General features: G+C 44.4%; 1 protein-coding gene across 3 annotated transcripts in view; it reads right to left on the reverse strand.

The window, feature by feature from the left end:
* The window catches only part of LOC138268133 (C-type lectin domain family 18 member A-like), a 192,547-nt gene extending 173,197 nt beyond the window's left edge, over positions 1-19,350 (reverse strand). Inside the window, exon 1 of one of the 3 annotated variants that reach the window (XM_069217542.1) lies at positions 18,859-19,350. In XM_069217542.1, coding sequence (XP_069073643.1) covers positions 18,859-18,997 — 139 coding nt within the window. In that variant the 5' untranslated portion in view covers positions 18,998-19,350. The remainder of the gene's footprint in view (positions 1-18,858) is intronic. The other 2 variants (XM_069217544.1, XM_069217543.1) reach the window with 2 other exon arrangements.
* Between the last annotated feature and the right edge of the window lie 783 nt (positions 19,351-20,133).

A 20,133-nucleotide genomic window follows, 5' to 3' on the forward strand; every position in this document is an offset into this window, starting at 1 on the left:
ATGGATTTCTTAGTTCATACTAATACTCTGGAGGTCCTGAAGAGGGAATGGAAGGACCCGTGATAAGATTAGTATGCCTTGTTCATGGCAAGATTGTGCCCCTTGACGGAGATGCAGAAAAAACTGCCTGGTAACATTCCTATTGACTCCTTTGTGGCCGGTCTTGTCAGGAGAACGTCTCTTACGAGGGATTCAGTGATTCAAGATCAAGCTGATAAAAAAACAGATTTGGCCTTAAAGAATGTTAATTAGGGTCCCACCTGGTTTTCGGGGCTGGTATTTATGGGACATATGTCACACAGTCCTTGATTTTGGATTTTAAGCAGTTGTTCAAGGCTACAGAGGATGGTACTGAATTTTCTTCAATTTTGTAAGGTACGAAGAGACAAACTGAATATTTTTTTTAAAACAAAGCTTATTGAATTTCTTTTTTTCCAGTAAAGGCAAGGGCAAGTACAGTCAACAGAGGGTCAAGACAATAGATCGTACAAAAAGTAATAACAGAGCAATGGATTTTCATGGTACAATTAAAGTGTGCATCACTGTATAATTTGTCATAATATGTCATCATATATTTCAGGAGAATCATTGTCCGACAACCATCCGAGGAAAAGAAAAGAGAAAACAACAGTTAATTAAGTAACCTCCACCCTAACCCATCTTATCTTCATCCCCAGATAATATAATAGCAGTCAAGATTATATGAGAATATCGAGAAGGGAAGAGGAATAATGGAGCAGTCATACTAATAATTTTAACTTGGAGTACACATCTGTACAAGGGATTCAGGCTGAGCAAGTGTACTGTGTGGCATTTCAATGGTCTGTGATTGGTGAGGGGCATTGCAGGGATATACTATTTGGTCCTGACTCTTGGTCACTTTTGTCAGCAGTCTAGGATTTAAAGGGTTCCTGAAAAGAATCCCAAATCATGGCACTGGCTGACTTCTGAAGACCTTTGCACTCCTCCCTGCATAATGCAAGGCCCTCTGCAGTTCCCCAATGTATAACCTCCCTCCGCCAGATATCAACAGAAGGAGGTGTTGGGGATTTCCAGTCTCTCATTATCTTTCTCTTAGCCATTAGGAGGGCCAGATCTATGACTAAAGAAAGGGCTTTGGGGTTCTTAGGAAAAGGATATAGACCCAATAGGCAATGCTTGAGTGTGTTCCAATTGGGGACACCCATGAGGTCCGACGAGGCTGAGTGAATTTTGGCCCAATAATTCCATAAAGAGGGGCAGGAGCAAAGCATATGGAGGAGATCTGCAGGACCAGTATGACATCTGGGACAGTCAAGTGATACTGCAGGAAATATGTTATGTAGTGTCTGTGGTGTAAAATAGGCTCTGTGAAGTAAGGAGAAGTGAATGAATTTAAAATTAGAGTTACGGGATATCTTGTTGGGATACTCAAGTAAGACATGCCATTCTTTACCATGCAGTGTGTAGCATATATCTTCCTCCCAGTGAGTCCTGAGGGGTGTCAAGGACACACATGATTGTACCCACAGTCCCTTATATAGCCACTTGATTAGATACCTGCCCATCCCCGTTTCATGCACTGTCTTTACAAGTGAGTTCGGGTCAACCTCAGCAGGTGTCAAATGCTTTCCGACATAACTAGAGATATTAGCATGTAAAAGAAAGAGGGAATCCAGGAATGTGGAATACCTATCACCTGACACATATTGTGTGGGATCAAAGGCAACAAGTTTTCATGTTTATTTTGTCTTTGGGACAAGTAGGCCCACCCCCCTGCAGCACAAACCCTTTAGCTGCAGGTTTAGAGAGAAGGGAATTGTCTGCAGTTGAGGTAATATGTGTGTCCATGTTAATGCTGTTCGAACTTGTATTTATGGTTCATTAATAAAAAAAGACTTAATTATCAGGGTGAGCACTGCAAATAATGTTTTACGGTCACACTGCACTACTGACAGTGGTTCCAGTAAAAAGAAAAGTGTACACACGTTTGAAAAGTTTAACAATATGAGGCTAGGTATAATGCTCCCAGAATACTCTCTGGTTAGATGCAAATGTTGGCAGAAGCTTGTAAGAGTGATGATTCTTTGCTTTCAAAATAAAATGTTCAGAAAAAAATGCAAGTAGGAAAAAACTGTTTCACTACTATGAAATTTTAGGTGCTATTTTTTTGAAGCGTCATTTAGTAAAATGTGTTGATGCATGCTACTATTTCCAAAAATATTCCTAATGGAAAATCAGTGTAACCGTTTCTCAACAAGATTATGGGAAGCATGAAAAAAAAACAAGCACTGGCAAAGCCAACGATCCATCATTTTTTGTGAGTCTTTTGGTTTCGTCAATATGTGTCTTCTTTTCATATGGCTTTTCTAACACTTTATTGTTGTGAGAGCTGCCAGGCCCTCCCCATTGTAACAAACACTGGCAAAAAGAAAAACTATTTTTGGGTCTCAAAAAGGACACATTGCCCTCAGTGGTGTAACAAAGGCCTACAGTCCCCCTCCAGGGGCCCACTCTCAGCAGAGCACCTGCCCTGAGTCAGTCTGCAGCGGGAGTGGGTCTCCATGCTCTTTGCAAGGGGGCGCCCTCCAGTTTCGTTATGCCACTGATTGCCACTGTAGTTCCTGGCACTAAAGAAAACTACTTTGTGTGCCAATATGCTCCTTGTGGAAGAGCAGAATGTGATCACTCACAGTAAAGCCAGCCAACAGAGAGATAAATAGAAGTTTAATAAAAACAAAATGTCTTTGTTAACGCCAGACATAATTAGGGACCCAATTCTTAAATAAAGTCACAAAAGTGCACCCATGGTATATGTCTTTGAATTAGTGGCGTTCATGAATTCACAAGAACTTACAGACGTGGACCAGGAAATCATACTCCTAGAAAATATTTGTGAACAGTATTTTAGCATGAGCAAATATGCATGCATAGATTTGCTTATGTAAAAATCTATTGAGCATTTACAAGTTCACTTTCCCCCTAACCATTTTTTTCCCAACCCTGGAAGAACTTCTACTTCTGCCATTGTCAGGAGTAAATGTCCAACCTTTCTCACTATGGGAAAAGATTAGAGAAGAGCCAGTGGAAATCCTTAAAGCATGCAAGGTAGTGGGTTTGCAGACTCAAAGGCATTCCAGCCCTGGAACTATTGCTTACTGCTTCCTCCATCAAAATTATGTAGATCTGCTGAAAGGTGGCAAAATAAGAAAATTTCTATAGTAGGGATTGAAACTGCAAGTATTCAAGAACTACTATAATAGGAGCCCTGGCATAATCAGAGAGCCTATTATCAGAGCACTTAAATAATGAGATTGCAGCCATAACTTGTCACCGCACTACACGGCACCAAAGAGACACACAGATTTTTTTACAGGACAAGTGGATTTAAGAAGCAACCTGTCCCATGGACAAGTAGATATTTTATTAAATTTGAAACCCATGGGGATCCAAGCAGCCCATGGGCTTGAATGAAGTCCTGATGGGACATAAACTCACCATTCGGAAACAGATCCCCCAATGTGTCTACACCTGCATCCTCCCAGAGTCATATAGTAAGGAATATGAGTATTCCTAGTCAGGTTGGTATCCCTTTCAGGGTTGGGAGCGTAGTGTAAAGGAATTGGAGTGTATTAAGTGCCTGTCTCCAGTATATAAATGCATTATTGAAGAGTAATGGTAAACCGGAAGGACGAAGCATTCCAGACAGCAGCAATGTGTGTAGTGTGGTGCACCGCAAATCTCACTGGGTATCATTTTTTGCTGTTAGGTGGAAGCCCACCAACCAATATGAAAGCCATTGCACTTACCACATGTAGCAGTACCCCCTAAAATCTGGGACGCCCATTCCACCTTCATCCAGTGGGAGCTGTTGTTTAGCTAGGCTTGCTCTACGCCTACCGGTACCCCAATTGAGGTCAAGAAGTAGAGTATTTAGCTGTCAGTAGTAAGCTTTAGGAACAAAAAAGTATAACAAACAGGGCACATCACCATTTTTGAAAGGGCCAGTTGTCCAGCCACGGAAAGAGGTAGGGTAATTTAAAATCGGACCTGTGAACGGAAAGAGGCAATGGCTTTGTTCAGATTACCCTCCAACAGATCTGAAGGAGACCTATAGATTTGTATACCATGATAATGGAAAGTGTGTGGGGCTACTGGGATGGTATGTGTCCCCCAACTGTATCTTGTGATTAACTTGCAAGCCTGAGAGGTCAGCAAATTGAGTAAGCAGAGTATTGAGTACTGTAGTGTCATATTCATTGTAAGGTCATGCACGTATATTATAAGGTTGTCTACATATAAGGGGACTGCATGTTGTTATTCTTGCCATGTACCCAAATCACCCGACCCCCTGTCTAACACTTTGTGCTAATAGTTTAATTGCCAGCACAAAGAGGAGTGCGGACAGAGGGCACCCCTGCCTTATGCCACACAACATTGGGTAGGTGGATGATATATGGGTCCGTTCGTGTACAAACTGTAGGGTTAGTATATACAGGTTTTATCCATTTGATATAAATGGAGGGGAGACCCAATTTTGTTAGTGTTTGCAAACATTTCATCCCAACCAAGGGTATCAAATGCTTGCTGAAGATCAAGGGAAAAGCAACCAGCAGTCTGGTATGTTGTTTTAGCAATTTTCATCACCTGATATAGCCGCCTAACATTTAGGGAAGTGCTGCGTTGTGGCACAAACCCATTCTGGTCAGTGTGAACTACGTCTGGAAAAAGCGGAAGCAACCTGTTCGCCAGGGCTTTACTCAATATCTTATACTCTGTTGAAAGCAGGGACAATGGCCTTTATGAAGACATGTTGATTGGTTTGTGGCCAGACTTGAGCAGAGGCATAACTAGTGCCAGAGAGTTAGAAGGAACCAGTGTTAAGTGAGGTGCTATATAATGTTTCTAGATGTGGTAATAAGTGATTAATGTAGGTAGTGTAGAATTCAACTGGCAGGCCATCCGGCCAAGATGTCCTGTTACATGGCAGCTCAATTATGGCTAGATGGATTTTAACCTGTGATGGGGGGCTTCTAGTTCTGTACAGCTGTGCCTCTGTACATGCGGCAGATGAAGGCCATTGAGGAAGGCGTCCAGAGCAGCGGAGGATGGGGACCAAAGGGGGGCATATAGGTGCACGTAATAGTTCCTGAATGATGTGTTGATGGATTCCTGTGTCTGATATGTTATACCCTTAGGTATGCATACTGAAAGGCTGAGGGTTCAAGATAGTTGTGGGTTAATAAAGCTCCGGATTTATTACCCTCTGTATGTATTTTGTGTGGGCAAGGGTTATAGTCTAACACTCGCAAATGTTCAATAATGTTCTGCAAACTCGGTGCGGCATTGCTGTAAATTATTAGAATGGGTATCATAATTGGCTGCCTCACGTTCTAATGTTCCCAGCTGCGTCTCCACCTACTTTATATCATGAAGGACTGCATGTCATGCCCCAAAGGAAGTTGATATAGATGTTCCATGTGTTATCACCTTAAATGCTTCCCATTCCATTAGAGGTGATGAGGCGGTGCCCGCGTTTTCAGCAAAATAAGCAGTGATAGTGCTGGCCGGCGTGTCTTTAAAAACTATGGGGGTTATTCTAACTTTGGAGGAGGTGTTAATCCGTCCCAAAAGTGACGGAAAAGTGACGGATTTACCACCAGCCGTATTACGAGTCCATTATATCCTATGGAACTCGTAATACGGCTGGTGGTATATCCGTCACTTTACCGTCACTTTTGGGACGGATTAACACTCCTCCAAAGTTAGAATAACCCCCTATGTCTTCTAGCTGACGTGGATATAAGTGCCAAGTGGGCACCAGTGTGGGAGTTTGTCACAATTGAGTGGGTTATAGTCGGACAGGGTTTTACCCAGGTATATGGAATGTAATACATGCCCAGTGAGGCATGAGGCTCAAAAAATGCAGTCCAAGCAGGAGTGCAATTTATGTGGAGCAGAATAGAACAAGTAGTTCTTTATTTCGGTCTTCAATTCCCACAATGCGTCCATCAGTGACCATCCCTTTGCCCAATGTCTTAACACTTAGGCCTGTCTGACTGATGGGTCGCTGGAGAGGAGAAGGTGTGAACAATCAAGATCCATGACTGCATTCAAATCTCCACTGATCAACCAGAGTAGATGGGACCAATCAGCTAGCACAGAGAAGAAGTGCGAGAAAAACTGATCCTGTTTTATGTTTGGGGTATATGCACTTCCCAATACTATTGGGCTGCCATCTATGTTCCCCTGCATGAATACATAGCGACCATATGTAACTATCTTAGAGGCGATCGCCTCAAATGGCATCCCGACCCGTATCCAGATGGCTGCTCCCCGTGCATAGGCCGAGGAGTTTGTAGCGAACAACTGTCCTCTCCATCTTAAACGTAGTTTTGATGCCTCGTCAGAGGACAGATAACTTCCTGTACATAAACTATTTGGCCCCCCTTCGACATCCCAAATGGGCAAGTATTCAATGTATTTTGTGCACTGTGCCCATATCCCTGACATTCCATGTCATTATGTTATAAGAAGTTGTGATTGTCAGCGTTAGTATTACATGTATAAGATTTGCAACATGTAGCCTATCTGTCTCCCTTCAACTCTCTCTGGAAGTATGTATACATAATGGGACAGAAGATTAAGACCCCATATACACACATAATAACAAATCCTGAATACTCAGTCCAGCGAGAAACTGTTGTTCGTCCAGGAAGACAAACTTATTAACACAAAACACAGTCTGTAGCAACTGCGATGAGGGCTGCTAGCACAGCCAGAAGCTCCATGAATCTAGCGCACAATATAGTGGGCAGAGTGGAGGCGTTTGGAGAGGGTAATCCCTCAGGGCACCTCAGGAGAACAACACATATAAGTGACAATGCAGCAATACAAGGCACATCTGTAATTCAAAGATAAAAATAGACAATTATGATACAGCCATTACAAGTAGGTCAAAGGGCATTAGTGTCTATCAAATATGCTACAAAAGGATACTGAGTCACATAGATGTGGCAGGTAATGTATAAAAATTTAGATGACAGTATCTGAGGTTTGAGGCATCACCATGGGGAACAGCGCCATACTTGCATTTAAGTCTGAATCCAATGGCACGTTGCTGGAGGAACTGGATATAGGTTGTGGAGAACGTTGGTGACTGGTGGAAGTCACAGTAGCCAACACTACACGTCATTCCTGCTGTGCTTGTTGAGGGGATGGGGCAGTTCTGGACGAGAATCTCCAAATGCCTACTGTGGCATCGAGTGCGCCGCAGGGAACCGGGTGCAGCTTCCGAAACAGGGGGTTGACGGGAATTGGGGTAGTGAGTTTCCAGCCAGTCTCATGCTGATTTAGGGGTGCAGAAAAACAATGTTTTCTGGACATGTATCACTCATAGGCATGCTCGGAACATCAATGCAAAGTTTAAGCCTTCTGCACAGAGTTGTCATTTCAAAGCTAAAAAGGACGATCTTTTGCGCTGAACTGCCAATGTGCAACCTGGGAAGAGAGGCTGTTGTGTTTTTAACGACTGGGGCATTTTCTCTAGCCTTCTGCAGAACTGCATCCCTATCTTTAAATTTTAGGATACGCGCTACTATGAGTCTTGGGGGGGGGGCCTGGGGCCAGCCTAGGTGCAGGCACGCTATGCACCCTCTACACCATGAACAAACACATTGGCCCTCAGCCAATCTACGATGAACACGGTTGGGTCGGGTCCCTCTGCACTTCGGGCATTTCGATGATGTGCACGTTGTTGCGCCTTGCCTTGCCCTCCACATCCTCAGCTCTGTCCTGTAAAAGACAAACTTGGGAGCATAGGTCCTCTATTTCCACTGTGTGAGCAGCCTGTTGTGGGACCAGGGTGACTAGGTCCATCTCTGTTGTTTTGACCCTACGTACCAGATTGCGATGATCATCACAGAGCAGGTCCTGTCCAACACCAAGTCGCTAATGAGATGTTCCAAAGTGCCTCTGGAGTCTCGGATTCCCTGTCTTATAAGGTCCAATTTTTCCTGGACTTGGTTGTGCACCGTGGGGTGTATAAAGTCTATTACCGTACGATCTGGCGAGCCGTCAGAGTGGTTATAGCCTGATTGAGAATTGTACTGGAATCAGAGCCTGTTTCGTGCCCTTGGTGCGAGCAATGTCAGCCTATGTATTAGGTTGAGACACTGTAACAGGCTTCAAACATGGGCCTTGTTTCAATTAATGAATGTGGCGGTGTGGACCACAGTCAACGCAGAAGGCTATTTTCATGTTGAGTTGTTCATTATGTGAAAAAAGGAGGAATCTCATGGACAATTGTTGGCATAGGCGATACAAAATCAGATGATGGATCAGACCATAACATCAGGAGAGGGTAGCAAACCAGGCATGTAGGGTTACTTGAGGCAGTGTAAGTAAGGGACAAGCAAATAATCCAGCAATTAAGCAAAGTCTGATGCAGTTGCTACTTATAATTTATAAATCCCAAAAATACATTCTCATCCAGGGGGGCATAAGTGCCATCCCCAATCAGGTATGCACAGGCAACAGATCATACAGGCCAAAAGAGTTGAAGTTCCTTAGGGTAGATATGGCTGAGATGCCTGATATATAGGAGAACACCACGAGTGGTTAAGCACTGCCAGTTCCTATTGGGTCATCCTTGTAGTAGGAGATAAGCAAGGAGTGGGTGGGAGGGGGGCTATCAGGAACATAGCAGTTGTAATATCAAACAGTAAGCCCCAGTTTGATGGGCCCCAAGGTAGAATCATAAACAAACAAAAAGAGAAAGTCTATTAGTGACCAGTCTCTGCTGCTAAACCCATAGAAAGGAGTGTCACAATTTAAAGACCATCCAAAGGACTGCAGGAGTATCAGCATAAAAATGGCAGTTTATGCAGGGTATTACACCCACCTCTATGCCCCGGTCAGGCAGGATTCAAGTGCCTCCGTTGTATTGAAAAGGCTGCTGGAGTAAAGCAGCCCCTCGCAGCATTCAGGCATACTTGAGCTGGGCCAGAGCTCCACATTAAGGCCTTCAGAGCAGTGGCACAGCCCCCAGCCTCGGTGGACGGAGAAAGGCAGAGGACTCCTCGATCTCACCAGGCCAGCTGCCAGCCTCACAAGGTCGGTGGATGCAGTTGTAGATAAAGATGTTGGGCACGGTCAGGCCCCAGTCACTTCATTCATGCAGACTCCCCCCCAGCCCACATGTAGCTCATCTTGGCATTCTGCTCATCGGGGCTCCGCTCCACCGGACCGTCGGTGCAGCTGAAATTGAGGTCTCCTGCACAGCCACAAGCAAGGTCATTTATGCCAGATGGTGGAGGTTTTGGAAATCTCCCAGGGGCCCTCCATGAGCCTGACAAAAGTCTGCCTGCCATCTTAGGCAGCTAGCCACGCCCCCCAAGAGACAAACTGAAATGTTTCTGACATATCTTTTGATGTTGTGAAAACTACTTCCCTGTCTAAGGGAGCATCTAATGCTGCATGCCGTAATTTGCTCCTCAAAGACTGGAAAACAGATTCTGCCCAGAAGTCATCAGCATTACATTTGCCTTTTGACAGTACACATCTGTTTGGGACATAGCTTGAGGATAAGCTTCATATGCTTTATAAAGAAAAGAAGCATTCCTCTTCTTTTATGCAGAGTTCTTTTCCTCACCATGTTAAGAAGTCTCCTTTTTGTTAGGCTTCTCACAGGCAGCAACAAGGTCACCAGGGAGATTTAGACCATGGAATAAGCCTGAGAAAATCCCCCAAGAAATAGTGCTCCTGACTATCTCAAGGATGGTCAAGCCCTTGTGGTAGGACACAGGATTCAGCATTTCCTGGGCATTTGGCTTCAATCTACTTTAGAGTGTTGGGTGCTTCAGATTGCCAGGGTTGGTCGGCAGATCATGTTTGTTTCTCTCCCTAAGGATGCGGGATTGAGATCAACTCCAGTAGCCGGCAAACAACGGCAAGCAATTAGCCACCCAACAGGGACTAAATGCCCTACTACTTAAGGAGGCGATTTTGGAGGTTCCACAAGCATCTAGGTGTCTGGGTTCTAATCCATCATTTTCTTGGTCTTAGGTGATTTTGAGGATTTCAGATGGTGCTGGATCGCAAACGTCTGGACAAGTTTTTCCAGACTCTTCTTTCCAAGATGTAGACCCTGTAGAGGATCATTCCTTTGGTGTACAGGTCACTTTATGGTCAGGCTGGATCTACAGGATGCTTACATCCATGTGCATATTTATCCACCTCATCAGAAGTTTCTGCACTTCTGTTTCAAAGGTCGACACTTTCAATTCAATGTGTTTCCATTAGGTCTGAAAACGGCTTCTTGGATGTTCACCACAGTGGTGGCCCATTTCTTGCCTTCCTTCATGTTGAAGGGATTCCTCTTTATACCTACCTGGACACTTGGCTTCTTCATGCCACCTAAGAACAGCAGCTGCTCAGGGAGTTGGCTGTAGTACTGCACAGGGTTCAGTCTCATGGGTTCTTTCCGAATTGGGAGAAATGCAAGCACAACTTTCTTAGGAAGCTGTTAAGGCCTTTAGAGATCAATGAGGGGGAATCAGAAGGACTTGGGTAATTTTGTTTTTCGTCTTTAGAGGAGTTTTTCTCTTTCAATACAGTGGTGAAGCCATTGTATCCTCTGTGGATTTACCACTGATTTTGAAATCTCTCACTGATCTTATTTTCCCTGCTGAGCCCCTGGAGCAGGCTAACATTACATTTGTGACCTTTAAGGATGTATTTTTAGTGGCAGTCACCTTAGTCAGAAGATTAGCACCTGTGGCTAAATAGCCTTTTCTCACTTTCTTTGAGGATAGTTTTATCCTTAGACCAGATTCTTCTTTTTTTCACAGAGCTCAAGAGGTGGCTCTCCTGGCGCTTTTTAATGTAGCTGATTCCCCTCAGGCGTTTGGTTGGCAGCGTCTGGATATGAAAATGGCTTTACAGACTTACTTGGAGAGAACCAAGCCTTTTAGGAAGTCTGAGTCCCTCTTTGTTACGTTTGGGTCCTCTAACATGGGTGAGAGGGCTTCCTTGGTTTCTATCAGTCAATGGATCAAACAGGCTATTTCCCTGGCTTATTCCTTGTCTGGCCCTTCTCCCACAGTGGGGATTCAGCGTTATCTATGCAGCGGATTGCCGCTTCCAGGGCTAGGACAAAGTGAGTGTTCATATCTGCAATTTGTCGGACAGTCACATGGGATGCTCATAATATGTTTGTAAAGCATTATCATCTTCAGAATGTGTTACAGGATCATAAGAATCTTTATCTTGGGGTTTTGGATTATGTTTTGCCCTAAGCTTTGTCTTTTTTGTTTTTCAATAAAGTTTTGGATACTTGCAGCATTTATGGTTGGTGTAGAGTGTCTTTGTTTCATGCCTGATATGAAGGTCTTCTAGACTGCTTTGGTACTCCTCATTAGTGGGACGAGGACAACAGGATGTGGAGGTAAGGTTTCAATTATTTATTGTAATCTTCATTACTCCTAGTCCTGTTTGTCCTTTTCCCATTCATTACGTCCTTCCCTCCCTCCTGGAATCAAGACCTTCATATCTGGCTTGGAGAACTTGATATTCCAGGAGGAAAGCTGGGTAAAGTGTACCCATACGGGCTAGTTCGTAAGGGGGGAGCCTATTACAAGCATTTCATGCTCGTTTTTCTGTCTTGTGAGGTGGCGAGCACCTCATTAGTAACAAAGTGGGATGAGGCCAAGCAGGACAGGAGTAATAAAGATTACTGGTAACTAATTGAAACATTACAGAAAGAGGGACAGAAAGAACAAAAGCGCTTGGAATGAGAGTGGTGGAGCAGGAGAGGGTGAGAATGGTGGCATTTAATAAAGGAAAGAGAGGGTAAGAATAAAAGATGAGATAGGAATGTGGATCAACTGTAAGAATGGAGGTTAATATAAGTGGAGAGTCAAAAGGGGGATGGAATAAGTTGGACGCATCCACGCGGAGGAAGCTAGCTAGAGGGCTAGCCATGGAATATGAAGACAAAAGGCAAAGATGCATGAGAGGGAAGTGGGAGAAGGAGATGACAGATGGGAGTGAACCAGGACCATCTTTAAAGGGGGTGTACAGCCTTTTTAGATCGAGTGTGCAAGCGCTCTGACCTGTTGTAATCTATCTGTGGGCTTTTAGCCACGCCCACCACTATCACTCGTTTGTGACTTGCCTTTCAAAAATCTTTGGTTATCATTGGTAAATCCTTTATGTTTGTCCCTCCTTGGGGCGGTTTGGTTACCGCCTTGGAAATCGACCCTGTTACATGGATATTTGCACGTTTGCCGATATGTTTGACTGCGAGCAAGCTTCTTTTTCCTTTTGTCTCTCCTGCGTGCTCATGGTGGCCGTGGCGCTTTGAATCGGCTACCTTATTTCAACTGTTTTACTTTTCATTTTCAATGTAAGTGGCAAGAAAATTCCAGTAGGAATTTACAACGTTAACAGCTCTAACTTGAGCAAACGCGAGAGCCATTGCATTGCAAATGATTGTTTCTTATAGAGGCAGAGCCATGGGAAAAATTGAGTCAAGCCTATCACATAAGACCTAACAAATGTTGTGAAGATTGTTCCCCCTTCTGACGGGAACACGCATGTCTACTTTTTAGGAACTCGTTGAAAAAACATCGCTTCAAAGATAAATAGAAAGCGGAAAACCGTGTCACGAATCCCCTCCCAACCCAGAAGCCCAAAAATCAAATGAATGCTTTAATACGCCAGGGTGCTGTGTAAAGGGAAGTCTTTGACAGCTCCGCGTTGCCTCGGCAGTGGAATGCTTTGAAACCCTCCCACGGAGCATCAAACAAAGCGGCTATCGCTCGGGGCCCCCAATCCTGATTGTGTGGCGATGCGGACGCAGACTTTGCACATTCTGCTTCGAGAGCACAGCACCCACCACCGGCGCGAGTCCTTTGAAGCGCGCTTATTCTGGTGCCAACCAACTGTGAAGAACAGTCCTTTTATGGCTGAGAGACCTGCGCTGCAGAGGCCTTACTGCGTCACATGCGCCGCCTCGTGGAACACCGATTTTAAGTGAATTAAGCAACTGCTAAAACATACCATTTCCAGCTACTCTCTCTCTAGTCTGCTATCATTATTATTGATGATGATAATAATTAATAACAATAATCCACCATAATAATAATAAGTCAATATTACCATTTTATTGGTAGTCATTGTAGCATGTTTTGTTATTTTACGTTGCTCAATTATATAAAAAAAAACTCAGTTCAGGGCATCATTATAAAAAAAAGATTCCCACCAAAGTTATATAGTTCATGTAATGGAGAAAGTATTGATTGTTTTTCTTTTTTCATGGAACATTTTGGCTAGTATTAGTAATCTCACGGCAATGAGAAGTAACTACATTATTTTTAGGGGTGGATGTGATAATATCAATGTCAGTTAGATGTAGAGTCAATCTCCGCAAAGGCAGACTGCAGATATTTCAGGCTGTACCATGTCTGGGACGCTTAGCTCGCCCAGCACTGTATTTGTTTTAGTTATGTGTATTCTAATTCGTGGAGTTCTCCATTGGACTGCAGGCACGCAAATGTAATAACAAACAAGACCAGATGAGCCCCACCACACACCCAACACTGGGAAGCCTGGCACCTTTGACATTGGTAATCCTGAACGAGACCCCCTCCTCAAACTTCAGATCTGTGAGGCTTGTGATGATTCTGAAGCTTGTTCTGGCAAAATCTGACCTGAACCTCTGGTTCATCCAAGGTTATTCCATATCCGGCACTGCAGAATATTGTGTCTGTGGACATTTGAAAGCTGTATGAATACTTCTCCAGGAGACATTACAACTCTACCAGGGAATCCCTTTTAACTATAAAAGCCACTGAAAACTATATCATATATCACTTTCCTGTGTTATGATAAAGGTTCCCTGGCGCCTGAATTCCAAGCACCCTTTTTTATCTTTATTGCACTTTATATCATAACACAATCTGTAACTTCACAGTAAATCAATTAGCAACAAAAATTATGATAATGGCCGGTAGCATCACATATTTAGGTTGAGCGCGCAAGCCCTTGACCTGTTGTAATCTATCTGTGGGCTTTTAACCACACCTACCATAAGCCCATCACTATCACTCGTTCGTAGGCTTGCCTTTCAAAAATCCTTTGTTATCATTGGCAAATGCTTTAGGTTTGTCCATCCTTGGGGCGGTTTTGTTACCGCCTTGGACACCAACCCACTTACATGAATAATTGTACTTGTGCTGATAAATTTGTCTGCGAGCGAACTTTTTTTCCCTTTTGTGTCCCTCCTTCAGGCTCATGCTCATGGTGGCCATATCACTTTGAATCTGCTCACTTATGTGAACTGTTTTACTTTTCACTTTCAATTTATGTGGCAAGAAAAGTCCAGTTTGGAATTTAGGGCCAGATGCAGGAAACAAATAGCGAGTCTCAAACGGCAAAAATTGCCGTTTGCGACTCGCTATTCGCGTTTCCCAATGCAGAAATGCATTTTGCGAGTCGGTACCGACTCGCAATATGCATTTCAGAATCGCAAATAGGAAGGGGTGTTCCTTTCCTATTTGCGATTCTGAATGACATGCAATACCATTTGCGACCGCATATGCGGTCGCAAATGGTGTCGCAGTTACCATCCACTTCAAGTGGATGGTAACCCACTCGCAAATTGGAAGGGGTCCCCACGGGACCCCTTCCAGTTTGTGAATGGACCCAAAACAATATTTTCAGGGCAGGCACTGCCTGCCCTGAAAAAATACTGAAACTAAAGGTTTCGGGTTTTTTTTTAAGTGCAGCTCGTTTTCCTTTAAGGAAAACAGGCTACACTTAAAAAAAAAAAACTGCTTTATTTACAATCAGTCACGAACATGGAGGTCTGCTGACTACAGCAGGCCTCCATGTTTGCGAGTGCCTAGACTCGCTATGGGGCCGCAATTTGCGACCCACCTCATGAATATTAATGAGGTGGGTCATTGCGACCCCATAGCGAGTCGCAGACGGTGTCTGGGACACCGTTCTGCATTGCAAATTGCGACTTGCAATTTGCGAGTCGGAAGGACTTGCAAATTGCAAGTCGCAATTTGCAATTTTGCTACATCTGGCCCTTACTACGATAATAGCTCTAACTCGAGCACATGTGAGTCCCATTGCATTGCAAATGCTTGTTTGGAGATGAAGGAGATCTGAACAAAACCTTAACTAGTTCCTCACATACATACAACTTTCGAACTCCATCTATCTGCACCTTATCCAGTATGCTGTACACAGTTAGGTGTTAGGAGCATCTGATGTTTCAGGTCCAGACAGCAGGTACTGCCTAAAGCAGATGTGTTTAGGCTCAGAAGTCACAGGAAAGAGGTCGTCATAAAGTTCCAATTGTTCACGGCAGTAAGTCATTTCAGCCATCCACGTTTCAATAGAAGGGCAGAACCCACAACTCGAACGCTTGGCAACTAGATGTTTCGCTAATAACGGCGCAATAGCGGTAAATTTCCATTTTAGGTATGGAACCTGCCTCACCCAGCCCAAAAGCGCAACAATGGCTGAGACCTGTAGGGAGAAATCAAGATTATCTTGCAACATGAATAGGACCCATGCCCAACACCTAAATATGCCTGGACAAGCCCACACCAGGTGAATGAACACCTCATCCTCCTCCCCACACCATTCACAGAATGATTTGTCCCTCAGGGTCCATTTATATATCGACAGCTGGTTGTAGTTAACCCTGTGTAGGAATCTGAAATGCTTCAGGCGCAGCTTGGTACTTGGGAGTAGTTCTCCAGTCTGAGAGCAGTAGTACTGCCACAATTCTTTCGAGCGGGAGCTCTCAGTTCTACATTCCATCCAGTTCGCTCCTGGATAGTAAGCTGCGGGAGCCCATTTTGGGAATCCCAATATATGGATGTAATAAGTTGTCTGGACGAGGTGGCATAAAAATTCTCTCTTGTGGGCTAAACTGTGTGGTTCGTAAGGAATGCACTCTGAAATGTGTTTACATCTGCCTCTAATCCTATAGAAGAGAAAGCAATCAAGCAGAGTAAGAGCACTGCATGTTCCCAGAAATTCCAGTGTAATGACTCTGCCCTCCTCCTTAAGGTCTCCCCAGGTGTTCAGGTTTAATCTATGTAATTGTGAAATTGCTTTGTGTTCACTCAGCATCTGGACTAGTCGGTGCTGAGGCAGAGGTGCTTGGGGAGTAAACAACAAGTTCCATTTGGTTGTGTTCCTAAGTTTCTCTCTTGCCACAGTTGTAGTACGGATGCTATTTAGTTCTTCGGTGTCACCAGGCATCGGGATCAAAGGGCATGGGAAAGAGGGATGGGATCAGCTACATCTTTTTCAACAGCGAGGTGTATCATTTAATGTTGGAGCTTTAGCCAGTAGTAGGCACAATGGGCTTCTGCACATAGATAGTATAACTCCATGTTGGAGACTGTGAATCCTCAACAGCTATATGTTAACGTTAGGGTTTCTCAAGCGATCCTAGGTTTTTCATTCGCCTAGACTAACTTGGTAACCGTTGAGGTAAGAGACAGAAAAGATGATTTGGTGAGTATTGTAGGTATATCTTGACTTCAAGATCAGTGATCTCACAGCCATAGTTTAACTAGATTATTTCCTCTTTATCTTGGTTCAACCAAACCCTCCAAGAATTTAATTCAGCCCATGTTCCACTCCAGCGGGAAATCTAATTCTACCTGCCAAGTCCCATCTGTCAGAGAGAAGATGGCTGATTGATCCCAGTTGATAGTGAGCCCTGAGATGCTTGACGCTCGTCTAAACTCCTGTAGAATGAGATCAAGGTTATCTCCATTCGATCTAATCAATTCAAAGGACTCTGAATTAATGCCACTAGGACTCCAATCCCTCAAGTTTGAACCTCCCTTTAACAAAGTCTAGAACCCTAGTGCTTTGTTCAATGATGAAAATCCCAGGACTCGAGTCAAGGTGTTTTGGCAAAATGGAATCACCATAACCCCTCAACTCCTTCTCCTTCTCAACTCCCCGACCATAGCTCGATCTGTTTTGGAACACAAGTGCATAACACCTACACCAAGCATACCATCATAGCCCTCAATCTAGAGCACCCAGCTAAAATAAATGAAGAGCTCTGCATATTAAAAGACATTCATGCAATGCAATTATTTGTTGAAATCCATCTACTATAATTAGTGTGGGCCCATCACACAGACATGCACGCAAGACACTGCATCTCATAACTACAGAGACAGTCACTGGGCGCTAACCGATTAAAGGTCAATTCGTTCAGGAGCAAGGAGATAATTTTTCTAACACAAGATCACACATAATGGCGATGAGAACTAAATATTTAAACCAGGGATTTACTCAGTCAACATCCATGGCATTAACCTCCAGACATGAAAAGGCGCAGTGAACTGACACAAACACTCACAATAATGGCCAAAGCGATTGGGCATTAATTAGTTTAATGAACCACAATCAGCCCTGACACTGGTGGTGCAGCCACGCATGCATTCCTTTCTTCTACCATATTTCTTCCAGACAAGGTGACCACATTAGTTGATGTCACTAGGAGCACCGTTTTCCAGTCCTGGACTTTACTTTCACAAACTCTTTGCCTCTGGGACTTAAGACCAATTGTTGAAGTGAGCCAAGACTATAACTCCCAGAAGCCGTGAAGATGTTGGATTACAGCCAAAGACAGAAGGTACATATAATTATCAACAGGCCGGTGCATTTGCAAATGTGACATGGTTATGGTGAAAATCTATCACACAGGACTCTGAATTGTATGTGACTGTCTCTAACTCAGCCTCTTAGAGACCTGTCCTGCAATGCAACATCAGTTCATGAAGAAATATTTCACCCAACCCAGTTATTGCTGAACCGCCTTACCAGTGAAATGTTTTACTTTCTGTACAGCTGCTCCTGGGAACAAATTAAGAATCTGCATGCACTAAATCTACACTGGGATATTTTCCTAGAAGGGAAAATAAACTAGACCTAATTTTCTTATTGCAAACATGTTCTGCTGAGCAGTGCAGTGGCACACACCTATTTGCTTTTAAATAGAGCTCAAGCAACGAAAAGAAGCTACAGAGCACTGGACAGGTGGGGAGGGAGGGCAGGGAGTAGGGGAGAAGTCATTTAGGCGTGCATGATTGGATGGAGAGGTAAGTATTCACTTGTTTGCAGAAAGAAAGTGATGTTGGTTTTAGGAAGGAGGTGCAGGGGAACAGAGTTTCAGACAGAATTACAGACTGGGACAGGTGTGAATTGAAGTATTCCCCCGTGACCTGTTGTGGGCAGGCCGCTGCATAGAGCCACATAGAGAATTGTAGACCGATAACTATAAAGAGAGAACGTTTGAATTGAAACAGAGGATGTACCGAACGACATCACAGAAAAGAAGAGCCAAGCGATATCACAGAAAAGAAGAGCTAAGGTGAGATAAACACTCCATTCGTCACACATACCCATACAAGATGGATTACCATGTTTAAGACATTTTATAAGTGTATTTTCTAGTGTTTGAAGTTTTAAATCACTACTCTCTTCTAAAGAAAAAAAATGTTTTCCTTCAAAGGGTTGATAGTATTTATTATAGACAAGGCGAGGCCTACTTTGCTTTTAAGACACCATGTCCTGTTACAGGTTCTTTTCCTTCAGTTGTGTCAGAGCAATGGATTACTGGATTTTAAATACTGTGCTTTAAAGCATGTGTACAGGACCCAAGCACAGCAACAGTGCAGTATTTGAATAGACCGAATGGGAGACAGAGTAACACTGTAAACATAATTACTTATAATTCTGGAGTTCAGACGACAGAGAGGAAAATACAAGAGCCTGCAAGACAAACCGCAGCTGCGCTTCGTAGTGGCGCTGAAACGGGTGACTTACCTCTGTTAAGGGGCGAGGAGCCCAGCACTTTCTCAGGCTGTGGAGCTTCCCAGTGGCCGGCGCAGAGCGCGCTGAACAGAAGGACCACGAGTAAGGGCCACGGAGTCTGCAATGGAAGGAATGAGCGCGGAGCCGCCATCTTCAAGGGTCCAAGGAGGAGCCACTGAGGTGTTACCAGTGTCCAGGAGGAGTCGCTGCGGTGCTCCCGCGTGGACGTCTGAACACCGGGCTTCTAAAGCTTCTCTCTCTTTCCAAGCCTACGCCAGATGACTACCTCCTAAGGCCCAAGCCCAGTCACTGCTCAGATATGTGTGGCACCAGGCAGAGTAGAGAACTGATGGGCGTCCCGTGAGCAACAGCGCTGTCAAAACAGTTTTCCAACCAAGTGCCCACTCAGGCCCAAAGGACGATGACCCATTCTCTGCCACGGGCGGGAGGAGGCGGCAGACATGCAGATATTTCCCGCAGAATCCCTGAAATGCCTTCCCCCACACTCATTTGCAGGGAACAGCGCGGCCTTGGTTTCTGGGAATGAATACAATGGGAGAATGGCGGGGTGCCGTTCAGACCGGCCCCTTGCAGAATTCCAGAGGGACGGGACAGGAGCGGATTAATCGCTCTTCTGGAACCTAAATCTGCTACTCTGATCATCAATCTGCCACCCCCGGTCCTCATCCTATGTTACTTCTACACAGTTTATGCCTGATCCACCCATCACGAAATCAGCCTTGATGCATCTCTGGCTGTAGTTTGGAGAAAAGTTAGGAAATATGCGTCCTCCAGCCATGTTTTTCCAGCCTGTAGCCCATGAGATGCTAACAGCCTGTATGTATATTGGCTTCCTGTCGGTCGTGTGGGTGCCCCTTTCTACCTGGGCCATGAGTTCCCAAGGCCTTTGATAGAGCTCAAGTAATGAGATACCCTGGCAAGGAGCCACGCGAGTGAACACAAATAGACCGAATACTGTGCACGCCCTCTCTGCAGAAAGGGCATCTGATCGGCCTTTGAACGTCTGTATGAAAGGAGATGGATGGCAGATAAAAGCACTGCTTTGTGAGGAATCTGTGTTTGCGTGTGTGTTGCCTCTGTTGGGCCCAATATTTGCTGGCCTTTCCTGCGCTTACGGAGACGCCAGGCCAGATCAAAAGTGCTGCTCCCTCCTATACCACTGGGCTGGGGCAGCTCAGTCCCAGGACGTGCCTTATAAGTATGAACTACAAGTATAAACCGCGGACAGGGGCGTAGGAGACAATACATTTCTGGGGGGGGACAGGG

The sequence above is a fragment of the Pleurodeles waltl genome, chromosome 12 (genome assembly GCF_031143425.1).
Source record: "Pleurodeles waltl isolate 20211129_DDA chromosome 12, aPleWal1.hap1.20221129, whole genome shotgun sequence".
Taxonomy (NCBI): domain Eukaryota; kingdom Metazoa; phylum Chordata; class Amphibia; order Caudata; family Salamandridae; genus Pleurodeles; species Pleurodeles waltl.